Consider the following 19,074-nt stretch of genomic DNA (forward strand, 5'->3'; position numbering starts at 1 on the left):
TACTAGGTATTAGTGCTAATCATATTTATTTCAATTACTACTCGCGTTAGTAAGCTCTGCAGCTAGTAGTAAAAGTCTGCAGGATTGAATTCTTGTTACTAATTTATTTCTTGTTACTATAGTTTTGCAGCAAAATATTTAGCATCGGTCTGGTTTCCACTTAGTGAGGCTGCATTCACTTTTTTTTTTTATAAACAGAATTCTAATTCTGAAATGAAATGGAGAGTCAATTATTCATGTTCAATATAATATAAAATCATGGTAGATTACTTATTCATATGTTTCCCACTCTACCAGGGGATTTAGAGCATATGAAGAAGTTGAATGTTGAGGTAATTTCAGAGTTCTGAACCTACGCTGGCTTTATCTGCTAAAAAGTGAAATGGTTAGAGAAAAGCAGATTAAGAAATACTTCTTGATTGGTGGTGATTTATATAAAGTTTCCTTGGGATTCTTTGAAAAGCTCAGCCTAATAGCATAAAAGTAGGAAGCGTTATGTTTTGAGGTTTACATTTTTAATTGTGAAAATTATATCTACTTTTAAATTATCTGATTTCCATTGGCTAGTGTATCACAGCATGAAACTAATATTGTATTTAATACAAAACAGCATGACCTAATTTTTCATACCAAAAGAGGATTTTGAGAGCTAGTTCAAATCCAATTTTTGTGTTAATTTTAAGACTAGCTGCTTGCTCAAAACCTTTATTTTTGTCAGTTTTTTTTAAAGCTCTCAAAGTCTCAGAGGGTGGCTAAATATATAATAAAGCTTTTCAGGACGTGGACTAGAATTATACAAAATTCAGTTTCCATTTAACCACTTACAGCCAGATTTCAGTTACTAAGCTACTAAGGCTGTGTTAGTATCTTTCTCCATAAGTAGTCCAAATCATTGGGACTACTCTCAGAGTAAGGTACTACTCACCATGAGAGAGGATGGCTGATCTGGCTCTGAATCAGGATGTAGTAGTTGAGGCAATAGGTTACATCATAGTTAAAACTTAGTGTTGTTTTACTTCTTGTAGCACTACTGGAATAAGCTCTCCCGTCTTCAAAATGCCTGAATCTCTATTAATATTATGTTCTTCTTTAAAAATTGAAATATATATTTTACAGGTATGTCATTGTATTATTCTCAAGTAAGAAAAGCTGTGGACAACATACTAAGACATCTTGATAAAGAAGTCGGACGATGTATGATGCTAACTAACATACAGATGTTAAACAAGGAACCTGAAGACATGATCACGTGAGTGTTAAATAAAAGTAAAGCAAAATCCTGTATGATTGAAAAAAAACTCAAAAGGAACTTTTGCTTTATTTTTTCCAACCAGTCTCAAGTTCTGTCTTAGCTGTCATAGGGACAGAGTGTAACAAGTACAGTTTGCTAATGCATACACTTAGTGCCTTTTGTGAAATCCACCATTTGTGGGTACAGCAGGAACGGTCAGTGATGTCACCCCCTCTCTTCATCAGAAAATATAACTTTGTTTTTCTGGATTTTAGTATTTATTTGCAGGCATGTGGTAATTTTGGGAATTGGATTTACTCCCCCAAAGCAGCCAAAATTACCTCAGAATTTTAGGAATGGGAAGGTAGTGTAAAAAGCACCAGTGTCCACAGTGCAGGCCTATCAGCAGAGTATGCAAAGGAATGACTCAGACCACTGTTGCTAAATATTTCTGCCATCACTGAACTTCAAAATGGTGGCAGTAAATTTTGAGAACTACAGTTAATAGTAAAGAAGTTTTGAAATTTCCCCTCAATGTCCATGACACCAGTCAAAAATCAAACCTTCATTACAGTTCCAAGTCATCTTGTGGTGATGGCCTCAAATTTAAGAGGGTTAAAAGGAGCATTTCTTCACTGGTGCATTCATAAATACATCCAGTATGAGTCATTGAACAAGTTCTCTGTTGAGTGTTCTATGGGAAAGGGATTTTTACTAGATACAGAGCAATCTGAGGTGTCATGTGATGAAGGAAGCAGGGCGGCCCCTTGCAGAGAACTGCCTTGATGGAAAGAGGAGTCAGATCATTGGACAGACGTTGCCCATCCTTGTTGTGGAAGGGACAGAGTGAGTTCTTCTACAATCAGAGAGCCAGCCCTTTAAGGGAGGCTTGTCCCTTGTAGGGAAGGAGGCCATTGGAGAGATATGGCAGTAGAGAGGCAACTGGACTTTTGTGGATTTTTAATAGGTTTGTCAGACAAAATGGCCAACTTACCAGAAGTACAACGAATACCCAATCAACTCCACTAATTGGCTGAAATCCAGCTGTTGTTACAGCTGTGAATAATCTCTGTGTTGTAACTGCCTTTCTTCTGTCCTCCTTCATTGGTTCCCATTGCTCTGTTAGTCTAAATTAGATTGTAAGCTCTTCTGGTCAGGAACCTTGTCATCTTTTATTTCTATTAAACGTCATGCACACTAATGTTACTATGTAAATAATAATAATGCTATTTCAGCATCAAAGTATTATGCTTGGTATGTTTTTTCATATCGCGATACCCATAATGCTCTTCAGTGCTCACAGCCATTTCAAAGCATTTTGAGTGTCCAAGCTTTTTAGGAAAAATTAAAGGTCTTGACACACACACTTTTTTTCCAGCCCAGGCAGACATACTATGTCTCTTGTTAAGAGGGGGAAAAAAAGGGGAGATGGTTTGACTCCCTGCCATGCTAGTCATGGGAGCCCCAAACCCTCTTTCTCTGCTCCTTTAAAGAATGCCTCCTTTAAATCCTTGACTAATCCATTTTATCTGATCAACGTATCCAATCCCTATGAAGTACCTCCACTGGACATCTGCTGCAAGGAGGTGCCAGTAATTTGCTTGGCTGCCTCCTCCCCATACTTAGCCAGGTATTTACTGAGGCCTTCTTTAATGTCAGCCAAAAATAGATCAGCTCTCCAGTGAGATAGGTGGACCCCATCCTCCCTGAATAAGTAAATAATTTTTACTCCTGGGAAAATGTATAGGATCTGTACCAAGTCCCTCTTGTTTCTCAACATCAAGTCTACCCCTTTACACTTTCCCAAATCATTTCCCCCAAGGTGAAGTACAGTCACATCCGGTCACCAGAGTATACAAGGGGCATCCACTGGTGCCGTATCATGCCCCTCCTGCCATGCTATCTCTGGATTGCTTCACCACTGAGGCTGAGCTGTGAACCTCCTGTCAACCTGGAAGCCAGCCTGTGCACTGTATACACAATATTGTGCCCACAGATCCACACCTGTTCTGTTCATTCCCTTTGGGGCACCTGGCATTGGCCACTATCAGAAGACAGGATACGGGGCTAGATGGACCTTTGCTCTGACTCAATATGGCCGCTCTTATGTTCCCCACTGGCTGCCTAACCCATCTGCAATTGTCTGAAATGGAAACATAAGCAAAATTATTTCTGCTTCCCAACCTGGGGTTTCACATGCATCCTGTATTCATTAGAATGCCAGCGCCCAATTGCCTGAATTGCCTTTGCCCCCAGACCCAGCTGCACCGTCGCTGTAGCCACCCTGATCCGAAATGAATAGGAAACAGATTTATGAGCTGGAAGCCCCACGTCATCAGCCCCAGCTTAGAACTATAACAGACTGGAATGTTGTGAGGGGGCTTCCGTCACTGTGAATAAAGAGGGGCCCATCTTTATTTGGTCTTATTGCAATATATGCCCTCATGGCCCCCACAGGGCAGATTCTCAGCTCGCCACCATCCTACAGTATAATGGATTGACCCCGGCCTCCCAAATCTATCTTTGACATCCTCAATGTTAAGATAGCTAATCATCCTCACAATGTAAATGCCTGAATTCCAAAGCCCTTCCCAAAGTGTCCCTCCATGGCCCAGGCACTAATTTGCTGATCCTAAAAGCCCCCAAAAATTCTACCAGGAATGCCGCCCTGACCAAGGTTGCCTCTTGTTCACAACGACATATAAGATCAGGAATTTTCACCAAAACCTTAAGTGTATTAACAGTGATGGGGCAACATGGGTCGTCTCTGGGGCCAGTGCTTGATGACTACCCCACTATAAACCTCCCAACTGAAATCCCGCCACAAGCATCTTGGTAACCATTCAGCCTACTGACAAATGTAAGTCCCAATAGGAAAGTGGAGATGGTTGATGATGCCAGCCCTTGGCTTGCCACTGACACCATGCACTGAAGTACCCAGTCCTCCAGAATTGGCCAAAGTGTGGACAGGCCCTCCCTCTCCCGAAACTGAACAAAATCATTAAAACCTCTCTCACAGTTCCTAAATGTTTGCAGAGCCTCCGATTGCTAGAGCTTGCAAATCTGTGGGTATCCGCTTTATATTTGCAGATCGCGGATGGATGCAGATCCAAATTTTATATCTAGATCCCTGCAAATCTGCGGATATCCACTTATATCCCTGGATATCCACATCCACGGACCATCTTTGCAGATCACAGATCAGATGCGGATACAAATTTTGCATCCACGCAGGGGTCTACCAATCTTTGCACTGCACTCAAAGCCATCATATGCCAAAGTTGCATACAGTATACACATTTTTTTACAATTACTGTAATAATTTTTGTAGACTTAAAAAAAAAATCCTTTCTATTCTGCTTTAATTTCCCACTCTCAACATGCAAACACTGTCCTTCCAGCTGAAAACAGGTGGAAGAAACTTCATCCAGAATTCATCATATGGGTTCCTGAATCAATCAAAGAGATCGCTGCAGAGCTATGTCAGCCATTCCTTAGTAAAATCTTGCATGTTATGTCCACAGAACCCTCACTAGCCCAGATAATGTCTGAACATGAAGTCTTGTCAGATTTGGATCCTCCCATAGGAGTGCTCTGAACAGTTGCTAAACTACTGGAACAACCTAGAGACATAATATTTATAAATATTTTCACATCTGCCATTATAGAGGTTTCTTCTTGAACTGTTAGTTCACAAGCTTCCACTCAACGCACAAACTATTAGCCCTAGTGACTGCTAGTAAAGAATTGTATACTAATTAAATGTCTAATACTGAACCTGCTTTGTCTGCCTAGAAGCCCTGCAAATTTCATCTGCAAATCAGTGGTATTGATATTAATGAAGTACTAGGACAGATCACAAGGATTAGATCCTTAAATTCTCACATGAAACGTTATAGTTTAGAGATAATAACAATGCCTAGCTCTTACATCATGCTTTTCATAAGTGGATCTCAATGCACTTCACAAGTAAATTCAGATTTTCATAATGAGAATCTATTCAATTGAGATACACTTTAAGGTACAGATATTAAGAAATTCATCATGAAAAATAATATTCATGCATTGTACAGTGCAAGCAGAGTACATTGAACATTCATTTGGATTTGTTATTTTTGACAGTCCAAATTCAAGCTGATGAATGTATGAAAATGTGCTGAGAAATAATGGCTGCCAAGTAGGGCCACAAAACTACCATTAAATTCACATCTTCATATTATAATAAGTATAGGCTGTGTTTGTACCTGTAACATTAATAGTTTCAAGAATGCATTAAAACGGTGATGTTCTCTAGTCTTGTTTAAGTGTTTCTAAATTCATGGCATCTGTGTTATTTAGCATGAGAATAAGATATCCAAATTTAATACCCTATGTAGTCTAGAGAGGGTACTGGACTGGGACTCTGGAGAGCTGGGTTCTATGACTTTGGGAAAGTCTCATCAATTCTCTGTGCCTTGGTTTCCCATCCCATCCTTTGTCTGTTTAGACTGTAAGATTTTCAAGACAGAGTCTCTCCCTTATTATACATTTTTGTAGAGTACCTACCACAGTGAGGTACTGATCTTGGTTGGGGCCTCCGGGTGCTATTGCAATACAAATAATTAATTGTGTGAAAGACCATGCCTGTTAAAATATTGTACTTTGGTTAGCTTATTTATATGGGTTACTAATGCCAGATAGCCAAACAGCAGAAGATTTGGTAAAAATAGTCAAATTAATGATCATTTTTTTTGGAGACTATAGGAAGGATTTCTACTCTACTCCTGCATTTTCATCATTTGTAATGATCATAGGAAGTGGCACAACTAGAAGCCATGCTTGTTGCAATATCTGTCATTAAGATAATCATTGGTTGAAACTTAGCCTGATGTTAAGAAATTTCAAGATTTTGGCCCTGGCCTTGGTTCTCACAGAGCTTTATGCTCACTCAATCCTCAGGGCTGCCAGGAAGCAGTTTGGCCATTGCACAATTTAGAGCAGACTTATGGTTGCTATAAATTGTACCAGCTGGTAACAGCCTCCAAGAGGTTGTTACATCAGCTGGGGATCAACATAGGTGCTCTGGCCGCTAGCTGTGCCGCCCCCTCTCTCCCCACTTCCAAATTCCTAAGTGCTCTGCGGGTGGTGTGTGGTGTCCTCCATGCCAGTGCTATATAGAGGGCCAGAATCTGGTGCTTTAATCTGTGTATTATGTGGGCCTTCTTAAATACTGTACTGTGGCTAGGTAAATAATATGTTTTACAGTAAGGCCACAAAAATAAGCAAATGTTTTGGTAGTCTTTTGTGCAAGAACAGCTAAAGCCAGTCATTTATTTAAGAGAAGTTTCCTTGTTGTTATATTGTTAGTGCTTAGACTTTTTGCCAAGGACCTTACCAGTGGTCTGGCACTCAAGCAGATACATTTTTTTAGATGTTTTATATCTCTTCCATCACATTTTAGCAAAACTATAGATCCTTGAACATGTTTATTTCTAAAGTTTGGTCAGCTTCCAGTGATCCATAAACTCTGTTTCAAATTTTCAGTGGTGAGAGAAAACCAAAAATCGATCTTTTCAGAACATGTGTTGCTGCTATTCCTCGATTGCTTCCTGATGGAATGTCAAAACTTGAGTTGATCGACTTGCTGGCAAGGTAAGTGTGTAAACACTGAAAAGATTGATCAGCAGGAATAGAATGAAACTGAGCATCAGTCTGTGTAATTATTTCTTAGAGGCACATAGATGTACAAAATCATCTGTTAAAGCTTAAGATTCAACTGACCTGAGCAGCATTATCACAGAGGAGGCATTATGCCTAAGACCCCAAATGTGATACAGAAGCAAATGTGCTTTCTTAAGATGTTTTTCATGCTGTGGATCAGCACATACATTCACCCCCTTGGTAGCCCTTTGAAAACAAACTATTTTTTTGTAATATGATGTATATATAATTCTCACTATTTTTACCATAATAGTATGGTAAACAAGAGAAGAGAGGATTCATTTTTACAGTAATGGGAAAACAAACTTTTAAAATTCAGTTTTGGATTATGAATCCTACACATCAACTTGGCAAAACATAATGTACTAGAGATGGTGTGTTTTCACCTTCTTCTTACTAGTACATCGTAACCAGACTTAGCAAAATTTGATTTTTATTTTTTTATCATTTTGACAGATAATATCAATGGGTTTTGTTTAAGCATTTTCTTCAATTTTTATTTCTTTAAATGTTCACAGTTATGGAGGGGTGTCAAACAATGAGGTGTCAGGCAATAATTATCTTATGACAGTAGAAGTTAAAATTCAAAAATTTAAAGCTTTATAACTGTTAAAACACAAACAGTCAACATCACATGTCAAAATATGCAAAATAAGTATCCTTAAATCAAACTCTGATAAGTTCTCAAGCAGCATTTTTCTTACTTTGCCTATCTGTAAATTTCAATTATTATTGTCAGAAATATTTTTACATCAGTTTGTGAGTGTACAGTGAAATTGACATTTACTGACATTTTACCAATAAAAACCTAATCTTTCCCAGCCTAATCATAATTATTTTTAATTAAAAGAGAAAAAATAGAGAGGCAGGAGTGCTTGGGTCTCTGTCTCCCAGAGCTGGGGTCCTTACCTCTGATTTGTCTGGATACAGTGTCACTATCGTGAAAGAGGGGGATTAAGGCACGGCATCTGTACAATGGAGGTGGGCTCGTAGATATCATAGCAGTGATACAATGCAAGTCTGAGAAGATTCAGTTGTACGACAGTTATGATAAGAGATGATGGTAGCAAAGAACTTTCAGCAAGGAACCCTTTGCCATTATATCTCAATTCTGGTGTCAGGGTACCTTTGCTAAGTGATTTCAACATATTCCCTTAAAATGGAATTATTATTGGATTACAGTGACAAAGCAAGTCATTGTGGCCACCATTATTATCAGAAAAGTGACTAACCAATTTGGGCCACCTCCTAGGTTGTGTCTAAACTGTACAGGATGGAGTCTTGGGGTCAGAGGTTTAAAGATAGTTGATTCTGCCCAACTCCCTTGTGCTGTGGTACCAGCTTCCATCTGGGAAAATGGATGTGGGGCCCATGCTTAATATTTTAGTAGCTTAGTAATGACTTGTCAGCAAGTGCACTCATTCATCATTCTCTGATGGGCCTATGGCAGTTGTTGCTTCCTTGAAAGGCAGCTAGGGAAGTAACATGAGGGTCTAATCTAGATGGAAGTTTATGAACTACTCCACTGACCTTTAACCTAAAGACACAAAGTTGTTTTTACATCTTTATCAGAATAAAGCGCATTCACTATAAAACAATGAAAGTTTTCCCAGTCGCAATTCAAATATGGGCTATTTCCCTCACACCAGTTTTCTCCTGCCACCCATGCTGCATCCCAAGGGCTCCGACTTTACTGGTCTGGAGATGCTGCATAATGTGTTACAATATTTTCTCACTTCAGGTTCAGGATTCATCACATTTTGTGACTAAAATCCATACTGGAATCTAAAGTTTTGGGGATTCAACCTTTCCTAACTATAATCCTTTTGAAAAGAGAAATCCAGCGTCCTGGGCCACCTTTCAGTAGTGGTCTGTGTGAGCTCTGATGTTTGGACAAAAAGCTATTAATGTGTTTTTCTTTCTCAAGATTAAACAACATCTCTGGCTTAACAGATTCTTTTACCCACAGTTTAGTTTGAATTTTCATCCTTAGAACAGATGTGTCTTTTGGCAAATCCCAGAAAGAATCTGTAACTCAAAAACTAGGTTTTCTTCCAAGACAGCTGTATCCAAATTATGAACAGCAAAGCAGATGTCAAGCTCATATTCTGCCTTTTGCTGCCACTGGATCCATTTATTACAAATCCCCAAGGTAGGTTTTAGATTTAAGGGTCTGAAGTGCAAACAAGTGAATATTTACTGGCTTTGGTGATCTTTCTTGCTCAGTAAGAATTATGAGAAACCAAAGTACTTACTACCACCAATATACTACAGGATGACTTGTCTTTATATTTTCTTGACATCACCTGATCTGCTTCATCCTAAAAATGACTTTGCCAAGCCAAATTATTTACCAGAAAGAGTTCTTCTCATAAAGTCTTACATCTGAGTAATAAGGAGAAATTCTTAATGCAGCCATGGTAACTCATCCAATTCATGTCCATTCTACTGACTCCACTATCATAGTATTACAGAGCTATGGTTTTATACTAGGTTTAATTTTAATCTCTCTTGATAATGTTGTCCAATGCATTTATACAGTAATTTGAGCTTGGAGGCAGTTTTAGTCTGTATTTTGTTTTCCACTACCTCCATGTGTCACTTAGGAAGAGTCATTTTATGAATGACTCAGTCATAATCTGAGTTTATTGCTTGGTTTTGTGATCTTTAGTGTCCAGAGGAGAAGGTGATAAATTGCCTTCCTTTAGTGCCAGAGAAACACCAGTAATTCCCAATTTGTTAAGAATTTCATGTGGATATTTCACAGGTTATACCTCTAGGGGCGAGGGTGGGCACCTCTCTCATCCCAGATGTTCTTTTCCTGGCTGTAAATCTTGCTGTAGCTCTGGTTTGGAATGTTGGGTGCGGGCCTCTGACTGGAAGTTTGAGGGAGGCAGCTCTCTCCCTTCTGGGCATAACAGCCGTTCAAAATATAAAAGGGAAACAAAATAGTCCTGCAGGCCACAAAACAGTCCGGGCTCACCCTTGCTTTCCCTCACAAGGCAGAAGGTCAATAGTCTCTGTGAAGGGGGAATGGGTTCATAATCCCCTGTATGTCTGAGGTTGCCCAGGCTGAGTGCCCTGGGCCCTAACAAAAGAAGAATAATGAATTAAAGATGGTCCCTCTGTGTCTCCAGAGGGTCCATGCAGCAAAGGCTCTTAAGCAGCTTTCCCGGGTAAGCAGCCCCTGCTCTGTGCTCTAGTTTTCCTTCCCTCTGAGTGCCACCCTGCACTGGGCTTGGACCCTCCCTTTTAAGAAGCTGCCCATCTCAGGTTTGGTAGGCCTCACAGGTACTGAGAGGAGCTCTTTCACCCTTTGCTGACTGGGGTAGAAACCTGTCCCACCACAGGATCATAGAATCATAGAATATCAGGGTTGGAAGGGACCTCAGGAGGTCATCTAGTCCAACCCCCTGCTCAAAGCAGGACCAATTCCCAGCTAAATCATCCCAGCCAGGGCTTTGTCAAGCCGGGCCTTAAAAACCTCCAAGGAAGGAGACTCCACCACCTCCCTAGGTAACGCATTCCAGTGCTTCACCACCCTCCTAGTGAAATAGTGTTTCCTAATATCCAACCTAGACCTCCCCCACTGCAACTTGAGACCATTGCTCCTTGTTCTGTCATCTGCCACCACTGAGAACAGCTGAGCTCCATCCTCTCTGGAACCCCCCCCCCTCAGGTAGTTGAAAGCAGCTATCAAATCCCCCCTCATTCTTCTCTTCTGGAGACTAAACAATCCCAGTTCCCTCAGCCTCTCCTCATAAGTCATGTGCTCCAGACCCGTAATCATTTTTGTTGCCCTCCGCTGGACTCTTTCCAATTTTTCCACATCCTTCTTGTAGTGTGGGGCCCAAAACTGGACACAGTATTCCAGATGAGGCCTCACCAATGTTGAATAAAGGGGAACGATCACGTTCCTCGATCTGCTGGCAATGCCCCTACTTGTACAGCCCAAAATGCCGTTAGCCTTCTTGGCAACAAGAGCACACTGTTGACTCATATCCAGCTTCTCGTCCACTGTGACCCCTAGGTCCTTTTATGCAGAACTGCTACCTAGCCATTTGGTCCCTAGTCTGTAGCAGTGCATGGGATTCTTCCGTCCTAAGTGCAGGACTCTGCACTTGTCCTTGTTGAACCTCATCAGGTTTTTTTTGGCCCAATCGTCTAATTTGTCTAGGTCCCTCTGTATCCGATATCTACCCTCTAGTATATCTACCATGCCTCCCAGTTTAGTGTCATCTGCAAACTTGCTGAGAGTGCAGTCCACACCATCCTCCAGATCATTAATAAAGATATTAAACAAAACCGGCCCCAGGACCGACCCTTGGGGCACTCCGCTTGAAACCGGCTGCCAACTAGACATTGATCACTACCCGTTGAGCCCGACGATCTAGCCAGCTTTCTATCCACCTTACAGTCCATTCATCCAGCCCATACTTCTTTAACTTGCCGGCAAGAATACTGTGGGAGACCGTATCAAAAGCTTTGCTTTTGGTTCATGAAGGATCATGAAGCATAGCAATCCACTTTGGAGTCATGTTCTCTGTTGGTGAAGTTCCATGGCAATTAGACTTTCCTTGCATAGAATAAAACAGTCTTTGACATGCCTATGAAGAATTTCAGACTGGTTGGAGTCAATTAACTTCACTTTTACACACACTGAACCAAATTCTTCTCTCAATTTTACCACATTGTACAATTTTAACGGAAAAGAATTTGGTCCACTGCATATTATTAGGGTCCCTCTAGATTTTTCTCTAATTATTCACAAATAAATCCTCATTTCTAATTATTCAGGGACAACTACATTTAAATACTTGGAAAGTGGATGCTAACCCATCCATCAATATTATCAACTTTTGGTTAATGAAGACTTAGTACACTATGGAAGTGACAAACTTAAAAATGTGCTGAGCGTATTGATCTTTAAGTGTTTCATTCTGCCCAGCTACAAGCTATGAAGTGACTTTCTCATTTTGTTCTAAAGAGGAAACATGGATTGCTGTCCATCAGAAAAGGGCACAAATGAGGTGCAAATATAGAAACAGAGAAAATAAAAGAGAGAAAATGGGATCTAAAATGCCAGTTCCTTAGAAAATACTTGGGGAGGATAGACTTCTAGTTCTTAAAAAATTGAGAGTATCATGGAGCTTGTGGTTTCTATTTCTATTTCCCAGAAGAAATGAAAGTATGAGGCAATGTTTGTGTTCTAGTTAGGAATTTTTAATTTCATTTAAAGTTTCTCTCTCAAGTAACTATAATTTGCTTTTTCTGAGTTGAAGGTTCATTTTAAATGTTCTATGGGCACATGGGAGATTTTTTTTTTGGTTTTTTTTTGTTTGTTTGTTTGATTTTATCTTGGAAGTAAAAAAAAAAATCTGAGGTGCATGCATTATCGTGAAAGTCTTTTGATCTCATAAGCGATCAAGTCAGCAGTATTCTTTGTTCTGAGAAACTGCAAAGTTGCCATATTTCAAATATCTTGAAACGTGCTCTTGTAGGTGAAAAAAATAAGTTGCTCATAAAGTTGTTCTATAGTATCTTTTTTAATTTCTATAAAATGTTGATGATGGTGATTGTGGTCAATAACAATAAAAGCTTGAATCGTTTTATGAAATTTTACATTAACTTTGGGGAATTTCTGTCAGTGTTAATTTATACTTTGCTCAATTACACCATTTAATGGTGTTTACATTTTTAGTGTCACTTTTATTTTAACATGCAGACTCTCTATTCACATGGATGATGAACTTCGGCACATTGCACAAAATTCTCTTCAGGGTCTACTTGTTGACTTTGTTGACTGGCGAGAGGATGTGCTCTTTGGTTTTACTAACTTCCTACTACGTGAAGTGAATGATATGCATCACACTCTTCTTGATACTTCCCTGAAGTTGCTGCTACAGTTGCTTACACAATGGAAACTTGTAATACACACTCCAGGAAAATCCAGTGAACAGACAAAAAGCAGATCATCAGAGGTATGAATAAAAGAGAACTGCATTCCAATAGTTATACCCATTTATGATGCTATTTAACTTTTCCTGGATAGTGTTCTGTTTTATGTATGCCTTATTTACTCAAGTTGTACCCCAGCAGCATTCACTGCTGTTAGACTTTTTTCTATAAAACAGTTGGTTCAGCTGTCTCATAGAAGCATAGAAATGTAGGGCTGGAAGCAGGGGTGAAAGTAGAAATAGGGACTTACTGGTATGGGGCTGGGTTGGGGCCGGTTCTGGCCCCCGGAAGGGGCGGGGCCTCGGGCGGAAGTGGCGGGGATGGGGGGTCAGAGCCAGCCCCGGCCCGCCCTGTACTGGTAAGTGCCCTCCCCCTCCCCTGCCGGGGTAGCAGCGGCAGCTGGGGGCTCCGGCAGCAGTTTAAAGGGCCCAGAGCCGCTGCTGGGAGCCCCAGGCCCTTTAAATTGCCTCCTGGGGAAGCTGGGCCGCCCCGGTACGGCACACCAGCTCTTGCTGGTACACCGTACCGGGGCATACCGGCTTACTTTCTCCTCTGGCTGGAAGGGACCTACAGGTTATCTACTAGTCCATCCACCCATGCTGAGGCAGGATTAAGTGTACCTAGAACAGCTGTTACCCTTTGCAGCATAGTACATGTCATTGTAGTGCAGCAACATAGGAGAATGTATGTCAAACCAGAATAGGCTTGTTAACAAAAACATATAAAAGAGGTGGGGCTGTTTTACCCTTCAAACTTTCTAAAATTTGACATTTTGTTTGGATAAATAAGCATTTATAGCCAAGATTTTCAAAAGTGAATTTAGGTGTCTCAATATTTTAAGTGCCCAAATTGAGATACTGTAAAAGGGCTTAATTTTCAACAGTGGGTGGGTGATCAGCACTTTTTGAAAATCAGCTGAGCAAGAAACTGAACAAACCATTTGCTTTTAACAGAAATTTTCTATAACTTTTTTGTTTGTATTCCCTAAACGATCTGTCAACGTCTAAAAGATTTGGCCACGCTTTCCAATATCTCTCACTCTACCTTTGTCATGTATTTCTCATGTAATAGCACCATATTAACACCTATGTCATGAAATATCACGGTAGATTATGTTGAATCAATAATACTATATAGACCCAATGTGTTTTTAGAGGAGATCACTATGCTTCCCGATGATGCCGACTCTCATGATTTTATTGAGTCTTGCAATATTCATTTTTTCTGAAAGCCCCAGCTTTTGGAGTCCCATGATTACATGAGAATCTCAGTTTTCATTTAAAAATGAAATTAAGTTTCTAGACCATATAGTCGGGGAAGAAAACTTGAAAACATGACCTGAGTGCACCTTAAAGGCTCAAAAACCTGAAGACAACTAAAAAGACATCCTCCTCCGTTTATTTTGGTCTTATTTTTTATCAATATTATGATTTGTGGGGGGCTGACTCATGATGCTTGTCATAGTCAGCACTGAGATTAACACAATTATTTAATTATCTGCTTTAAGGACTTGATCCTGCATGTAGAAATGCTCATTGCTAATCTTGAGCCAGCATCTGAAAAGCAATTGTCCTCCTTCCTATCTTCTGTTCCTGCCCAGAATGAAAATGGGGATCTTGCAGTTATAAGGGTGGCTGGGGCTATGGACAATGGAGTGGAGTTTCACCTCCCTTAGCTGCCACATTGGTCAATTCAAGGGATGGGGAGGGAGGTGATTAGTTCCAGCAAAACCCCCACCCCAGGCATGTTTAAGCATTGAACATTTCTTCTTGCTGAAAGCTATCCCATCTACCCAGTAGGTACTCTAGTTGTCAGAGCTTGGTTTCCAGCAGTGACAGATTAGGCACTGGGCCTACAGGGCCTGTGCCCAGGGGCCCTGGACAAACCGGGAGTCCCAGAGCCCTGGCCGCCGGGAAGGCAGGGAAAGCCCCATGCCTGACCCCGCTCCCCCGTAGCAGCACCTTGCGGGCGCGGCAGGAGAAGCCCCTGTGCCCTCGCGTCTCCACTCCCCAGCAAAAGCCAGGGGCTGCAGGGGAAACCCCCAGCGCCCCGACCCTCGTCTCCCGCAGAAGCATGGGAGTTGGCGGGGGAAGCCCCAGGACTGGGACTCCCTCTGTGGCCCCGGGACTGAAGGAGCTCTCGGTACCTGCCGCAGCCTCAGGGCTGGGGGAGCTCTCCCTGCTGCAGCTTGAGGCTGTGGCAGAGGGACAAAGCTTCTCCAGTCTTGGAACTGCAGTGTGGGGGAGGGGCCCAGAAAGTAGCAAAATGGTTGCGGGGCTGCAGTGGGGGTGCAGAATATGGGGACCCTGGGTGGAATGGGGGCAGGACCCTGGGGAAGAGGCAGAAAGGCGGGGCTGCTGGTGGAAGGGATGGGGTAGGGCCCCCCACTTGCTCTGGCCCTGGGTTCCAGGAAACCTTAATCCGCCTCTGCTTTCCAGGCCTGCTGTGGGTCTAATCCAGTTGTTTTTTTGGGATCAGGGAGGAATTTTTCCCTCTGGGCAAGAATGATAAGGTATCTAGTGGGTATCCTGGAGGCCTGGCAGGTGGGGATAATAAGAATAAGTTATGGTACTTATGAAAATAATTAAAAAGGGGGAAGGGTTAAATAAATTTCAATAAATATTGTTGCAATTTGTGGTTGGTGTCCAGTGCAGGTAATAGGCTTCAAAGGGTCAGCACATGGGACAGAGCACAATACCTAGGAGGGCCTAGTGGACCCTGTTAACCTGTAGGATGAGAGGAAGTCTTAAATCCCTGGTCCACCTTCATGCCCCCTTGCAGGAGGAGGATAGTGGAATCTAGCAGTGAGCTTAACCTTGAATTAAGTGGAGAGCCACTAAGAGAGCCAATCCTCATTCCTTCATTGTATGTCATGGGGCCATTTAACCCCACATGGGACCCAGTTAATGCCTGATAGCTTGGGTGGGGTCAGTCCCCCCTTAAAACTAAAATAAAGTTGTGGCCTATCTGTTTTCATTCTCGTGAGCGTCCTGGCCAAATAGAGCATTTCTGAGTAACCTCATCCTCATCCCCCATTAATATTTCCCTCTTTTGAGTATAGTTTTCTCATTTCTTTACAGCTGATACCAAACGGATCCAGCCATAGGATACAGTCTGAAAGAAGTCCTTATTCCAACGTACTGCATGCTGTGGAAGGATTTGCACTGGTACTACTTTGTAGTTTCCAGGTTGCTACCCGTAAACTAGCAGTTTTGATTCTCAGAGAGATCCGTGCTTTATTTCTCGCCCTGGGGCAGGCAGAGGTATGGATTTTTTTTAGAAGTTTCAAAACAAAATTTTCCAGAGATAAAGTCTGAACTAAAATTAACAGTGCTGCTTTACCATAATGCATATAATGCAAGAGGTCATTTATTATAAATAAAACATTTGACCTATTTGGAATTTGCCATTTTAATTTGTCTGATTATTGCAGACCTTACAGTTTATGGGCTGTTGACTGTAAAGGACTAATCACGTTCTTTTTGCAAAACCTGTTATGTTGTTCACAAAGAACCTCCAGTTTTGCACAACATCTAACCCTTTTTCAGTTTTTTTTCTGTTATAAAGTACACCCAAAAGTATACTGTAAAATCATTCCTTGAATTGGGCAAATAATTTTTGTATCATCAGCATTATTAATTTTTAGTGAAAATAAAATTCACTATTACAACATGTCAGTATATTCAACAAATAAACAGCATAATAAACATTTAACTTTATTCACATAAAATATTCCTTGTACAGTACAGAAGTCTAACTTTTTTCTTGTGTACAGATATAAAAGTATGTAGTCTTGCTGTGTGTGGATGGCCCCAACACACTGAGCCATCTAGCTGCCTGAGAACACAAATGTGTGTTCATAGAAAAGGAATGCTTTAGTTAAACAGTTAAACTAGGTTTTCAGTCCTTTGATACCAGATGTCCCAAGTCATATGGGATTTTCTGATGAGCACTTTTGTTCAGTGAACTAAGGCCAGTAAATAACTTCCTTTCAAACCACAAAATGGGCTTGACTTTGAGGTTAATACAACAAAAGGCAAAATTTATCCATCAAGACAACCACCTGAATATATTTTTTACCAGTTCTGTATCTTATAATCTTTCATGCAGTTCTGTTTCATGTATTAAACAAAGATGAAAAGAATCAGTTAGCTAAGGAAAGTAGTTGACTACTATTACCTTAATTTGTACAGGATGATGACAGGCCGATGATTGATGTCATGGATCAACTAAGTTCTTCTATTCTTGAAAGTTTTATTCATGTGGCAGTTTCTGATTCGGTAAGTACTTGCTTATTTTCACTGATTGCTAATGGTTCACCATATATGCTGAACAAATATAACATGAAATAGTTAAAGAAAGCTATTAGAAATGCACAGAAAATTCCTGTGCCACGTGCTAGACATGTAAAAGATATATGATTAGTCTAAAAACTGCAGTTGTATTTCAAAACATTTTAACACTACAGGTAATTCATTTATTATACTATGAATACGAGTTGCACGAGTTGCCTCCGTAAGTGCACTATTACTACACCAGCAATGGTAATTTATCTGGTGATAGACATTTGCAATATACCACCAGCTATTTCATGTTTATAGGGGCAGATCCTCCAGCTCGTGTGAATTGTCATAGCTCCATTGAAATCAGTGGAGTTATGAGAATTTACACCAGCTGAGGATCTGCCCCTTATTGTACGTAAGGGTCAGTACGAGTTCTGGGTTTGTTTTATCCTGGCAGTCATAAAATATACACTGTACTACAGTAGCAACCAGTTGTGCTAGGTGCTTTACAAACATAAAGAAAGACACAGTTCCTGCCCCAAAGCTCCAGGGGTTTTATTTATGGGTAAAAATTTCAAAAGCATTTAAGTGACTTAGGTACAAAAGTCTGTAACAAAACTGAAAATTTAACTGAAAATTTGTATCTATGTCAGTATATGTATATAAATGTGTACATAAAAACATATGCCCACATTGCTTAGTCATTGTTCGTTCCTTTGTTTTGTTTTTGTCAATATAGAAGTTTGGTATATGATATAAAAACAGTTTTATATATACAGTTATGACCCAATAACATCAGTGTTTTTCAGATTTAATTCATGTTATTAATGTACCAAATTTACACATTTTTAGCCTTCATTCCCACAGATATTTTTCTTAAGAAAAGAGTTAAAGAATATACAGTAGAAAAATGGTTTCTTCATATGATGGGAACAGCTCTTGCCAATAGGAGATGGCATTTATAACCGATTAATGCCTTGATTGAGCAAAACGCGCGAGCATCTTTATTTAGGAAGTAGATGCCTAAATGCCTTGCAGACCGAAATAGTTGGGAATAAGTTATTACCACTGTGATTTTGTTTTGTTTTTTCTTTCCACAGACTACATTACCATTAACACACAATGTGGATTTGCAATGGCTGGTAGAATGGAATGCAGTCTTAGTAAATAGTCATTATGATGTAAAAAGCCCTTCCCATGTCTGGATATTTGCACAGTCAGTTAAAGATCCATGGGTTCTCTGCCTCTTCAGTTTTCTTAGACAAGAAAATTTACCAAAACATTGTCCTACGGCTCTTAGCTATGCTTGGCCATATGCTTTTACGAGGTTACAGCTAGTAATGCCTCTTGTGGATCCAAAGTAAGTGATACTCTGGGTTAGTGACATTATTATGTAAATTCTATAGTCCCATATTTTCAGACCAGTTTGGCAGTCCAACTATGCTAATAGTATCCAAACTTTTGGTATTTGATATGATAATTGCCACTTTAAACTGTAATGATTCCTTTTCTTATTGCCTTCATTGATTTTATTTTTACATCATATAATATTTAATAGTATAGTTGTTGTTAATCAGCTTGTTTCGTTTTTTAAAAAAGCTCTGGAAAATTAAAATTAGGAACTGGAATTAACTATTTTTTTTTTTAATTCCAGTATCCCTGTTAATGCAAAGAAAACCAGTACAGCGAGCAGTGGAGACAACTATGTAACTCTGTGGAGAAACTATCTTATTCTCTGCTTTGGAGTAGCGAAACCCAGTATTATGAGCCCTGGACACTTACGTGCTTCAACTCCAGAGATCATGGCTACCACTCCCGATGGAACAGTAAGCTACGATAACAAGGTGACATGGCATGCTTCAGAAGAATTATTCCATAATTATTTTAAATATGTTTTTAAAA

General features: G+C 40.3%; 1 protein-coding gene across 1 annotated transcript in view; it reads left to right on the forward strand.

The window, feature by feature from the left end:
* LOC112112190 (protein furry homolog) overlaps positions 1 to 19,074 on the forward strand; it is a 278,522-nt gene that overhangs the window by 119,845 nt on the left and 139,603 nt on the right. The window contains exons 15-21 of the mRNA XM_029911983.1: positions 1,117 to 1,249; positions 6,755 to 6,862; positions 12,657 to 12,912; positions 15,970 to 16,152; positions 17,083 to 17,169; positions 18,273 to 18,532; positions 18,827 to 19,016. Of these exons, the coding sequence (XP_029767843.1) occupies positions 1,117 to 1,249; positions 6,755 to 6,862; positions 12,657 to 12,912; positions 15,970 to 16,152; positions 17,083 to 17,169; positions 18,273 to 18,532; positions 18,827 to 19,016 (1,217 nt within the window). The remainder of the gene's footprint in view (positions 1 to 1,116; positions 1,250 to 6,754; positions 6,863 to 12,656; positions 12,913 to 15,969; positions 16,153 to 17,082; positions 17,170 to 18,272; positions 18,533 to 18,826; positions 19,017 to 19,074) is intronic.

Source organism: Terrapene carolina, unplaced genomic scaffold, assembly GCF_002925995.2.
Source record: "Terrapene carolina triunguis isolate 2854851 unplaced genomic scaffold, T_m_triunguis-2.0 Scaffold141, whole genome shotgun sequence".
Lineage (NCBI taxonomy): Eukaryota > Metazoa > Chordata > Testudines > Emydidae > Terrapene > Terrapene triunguis.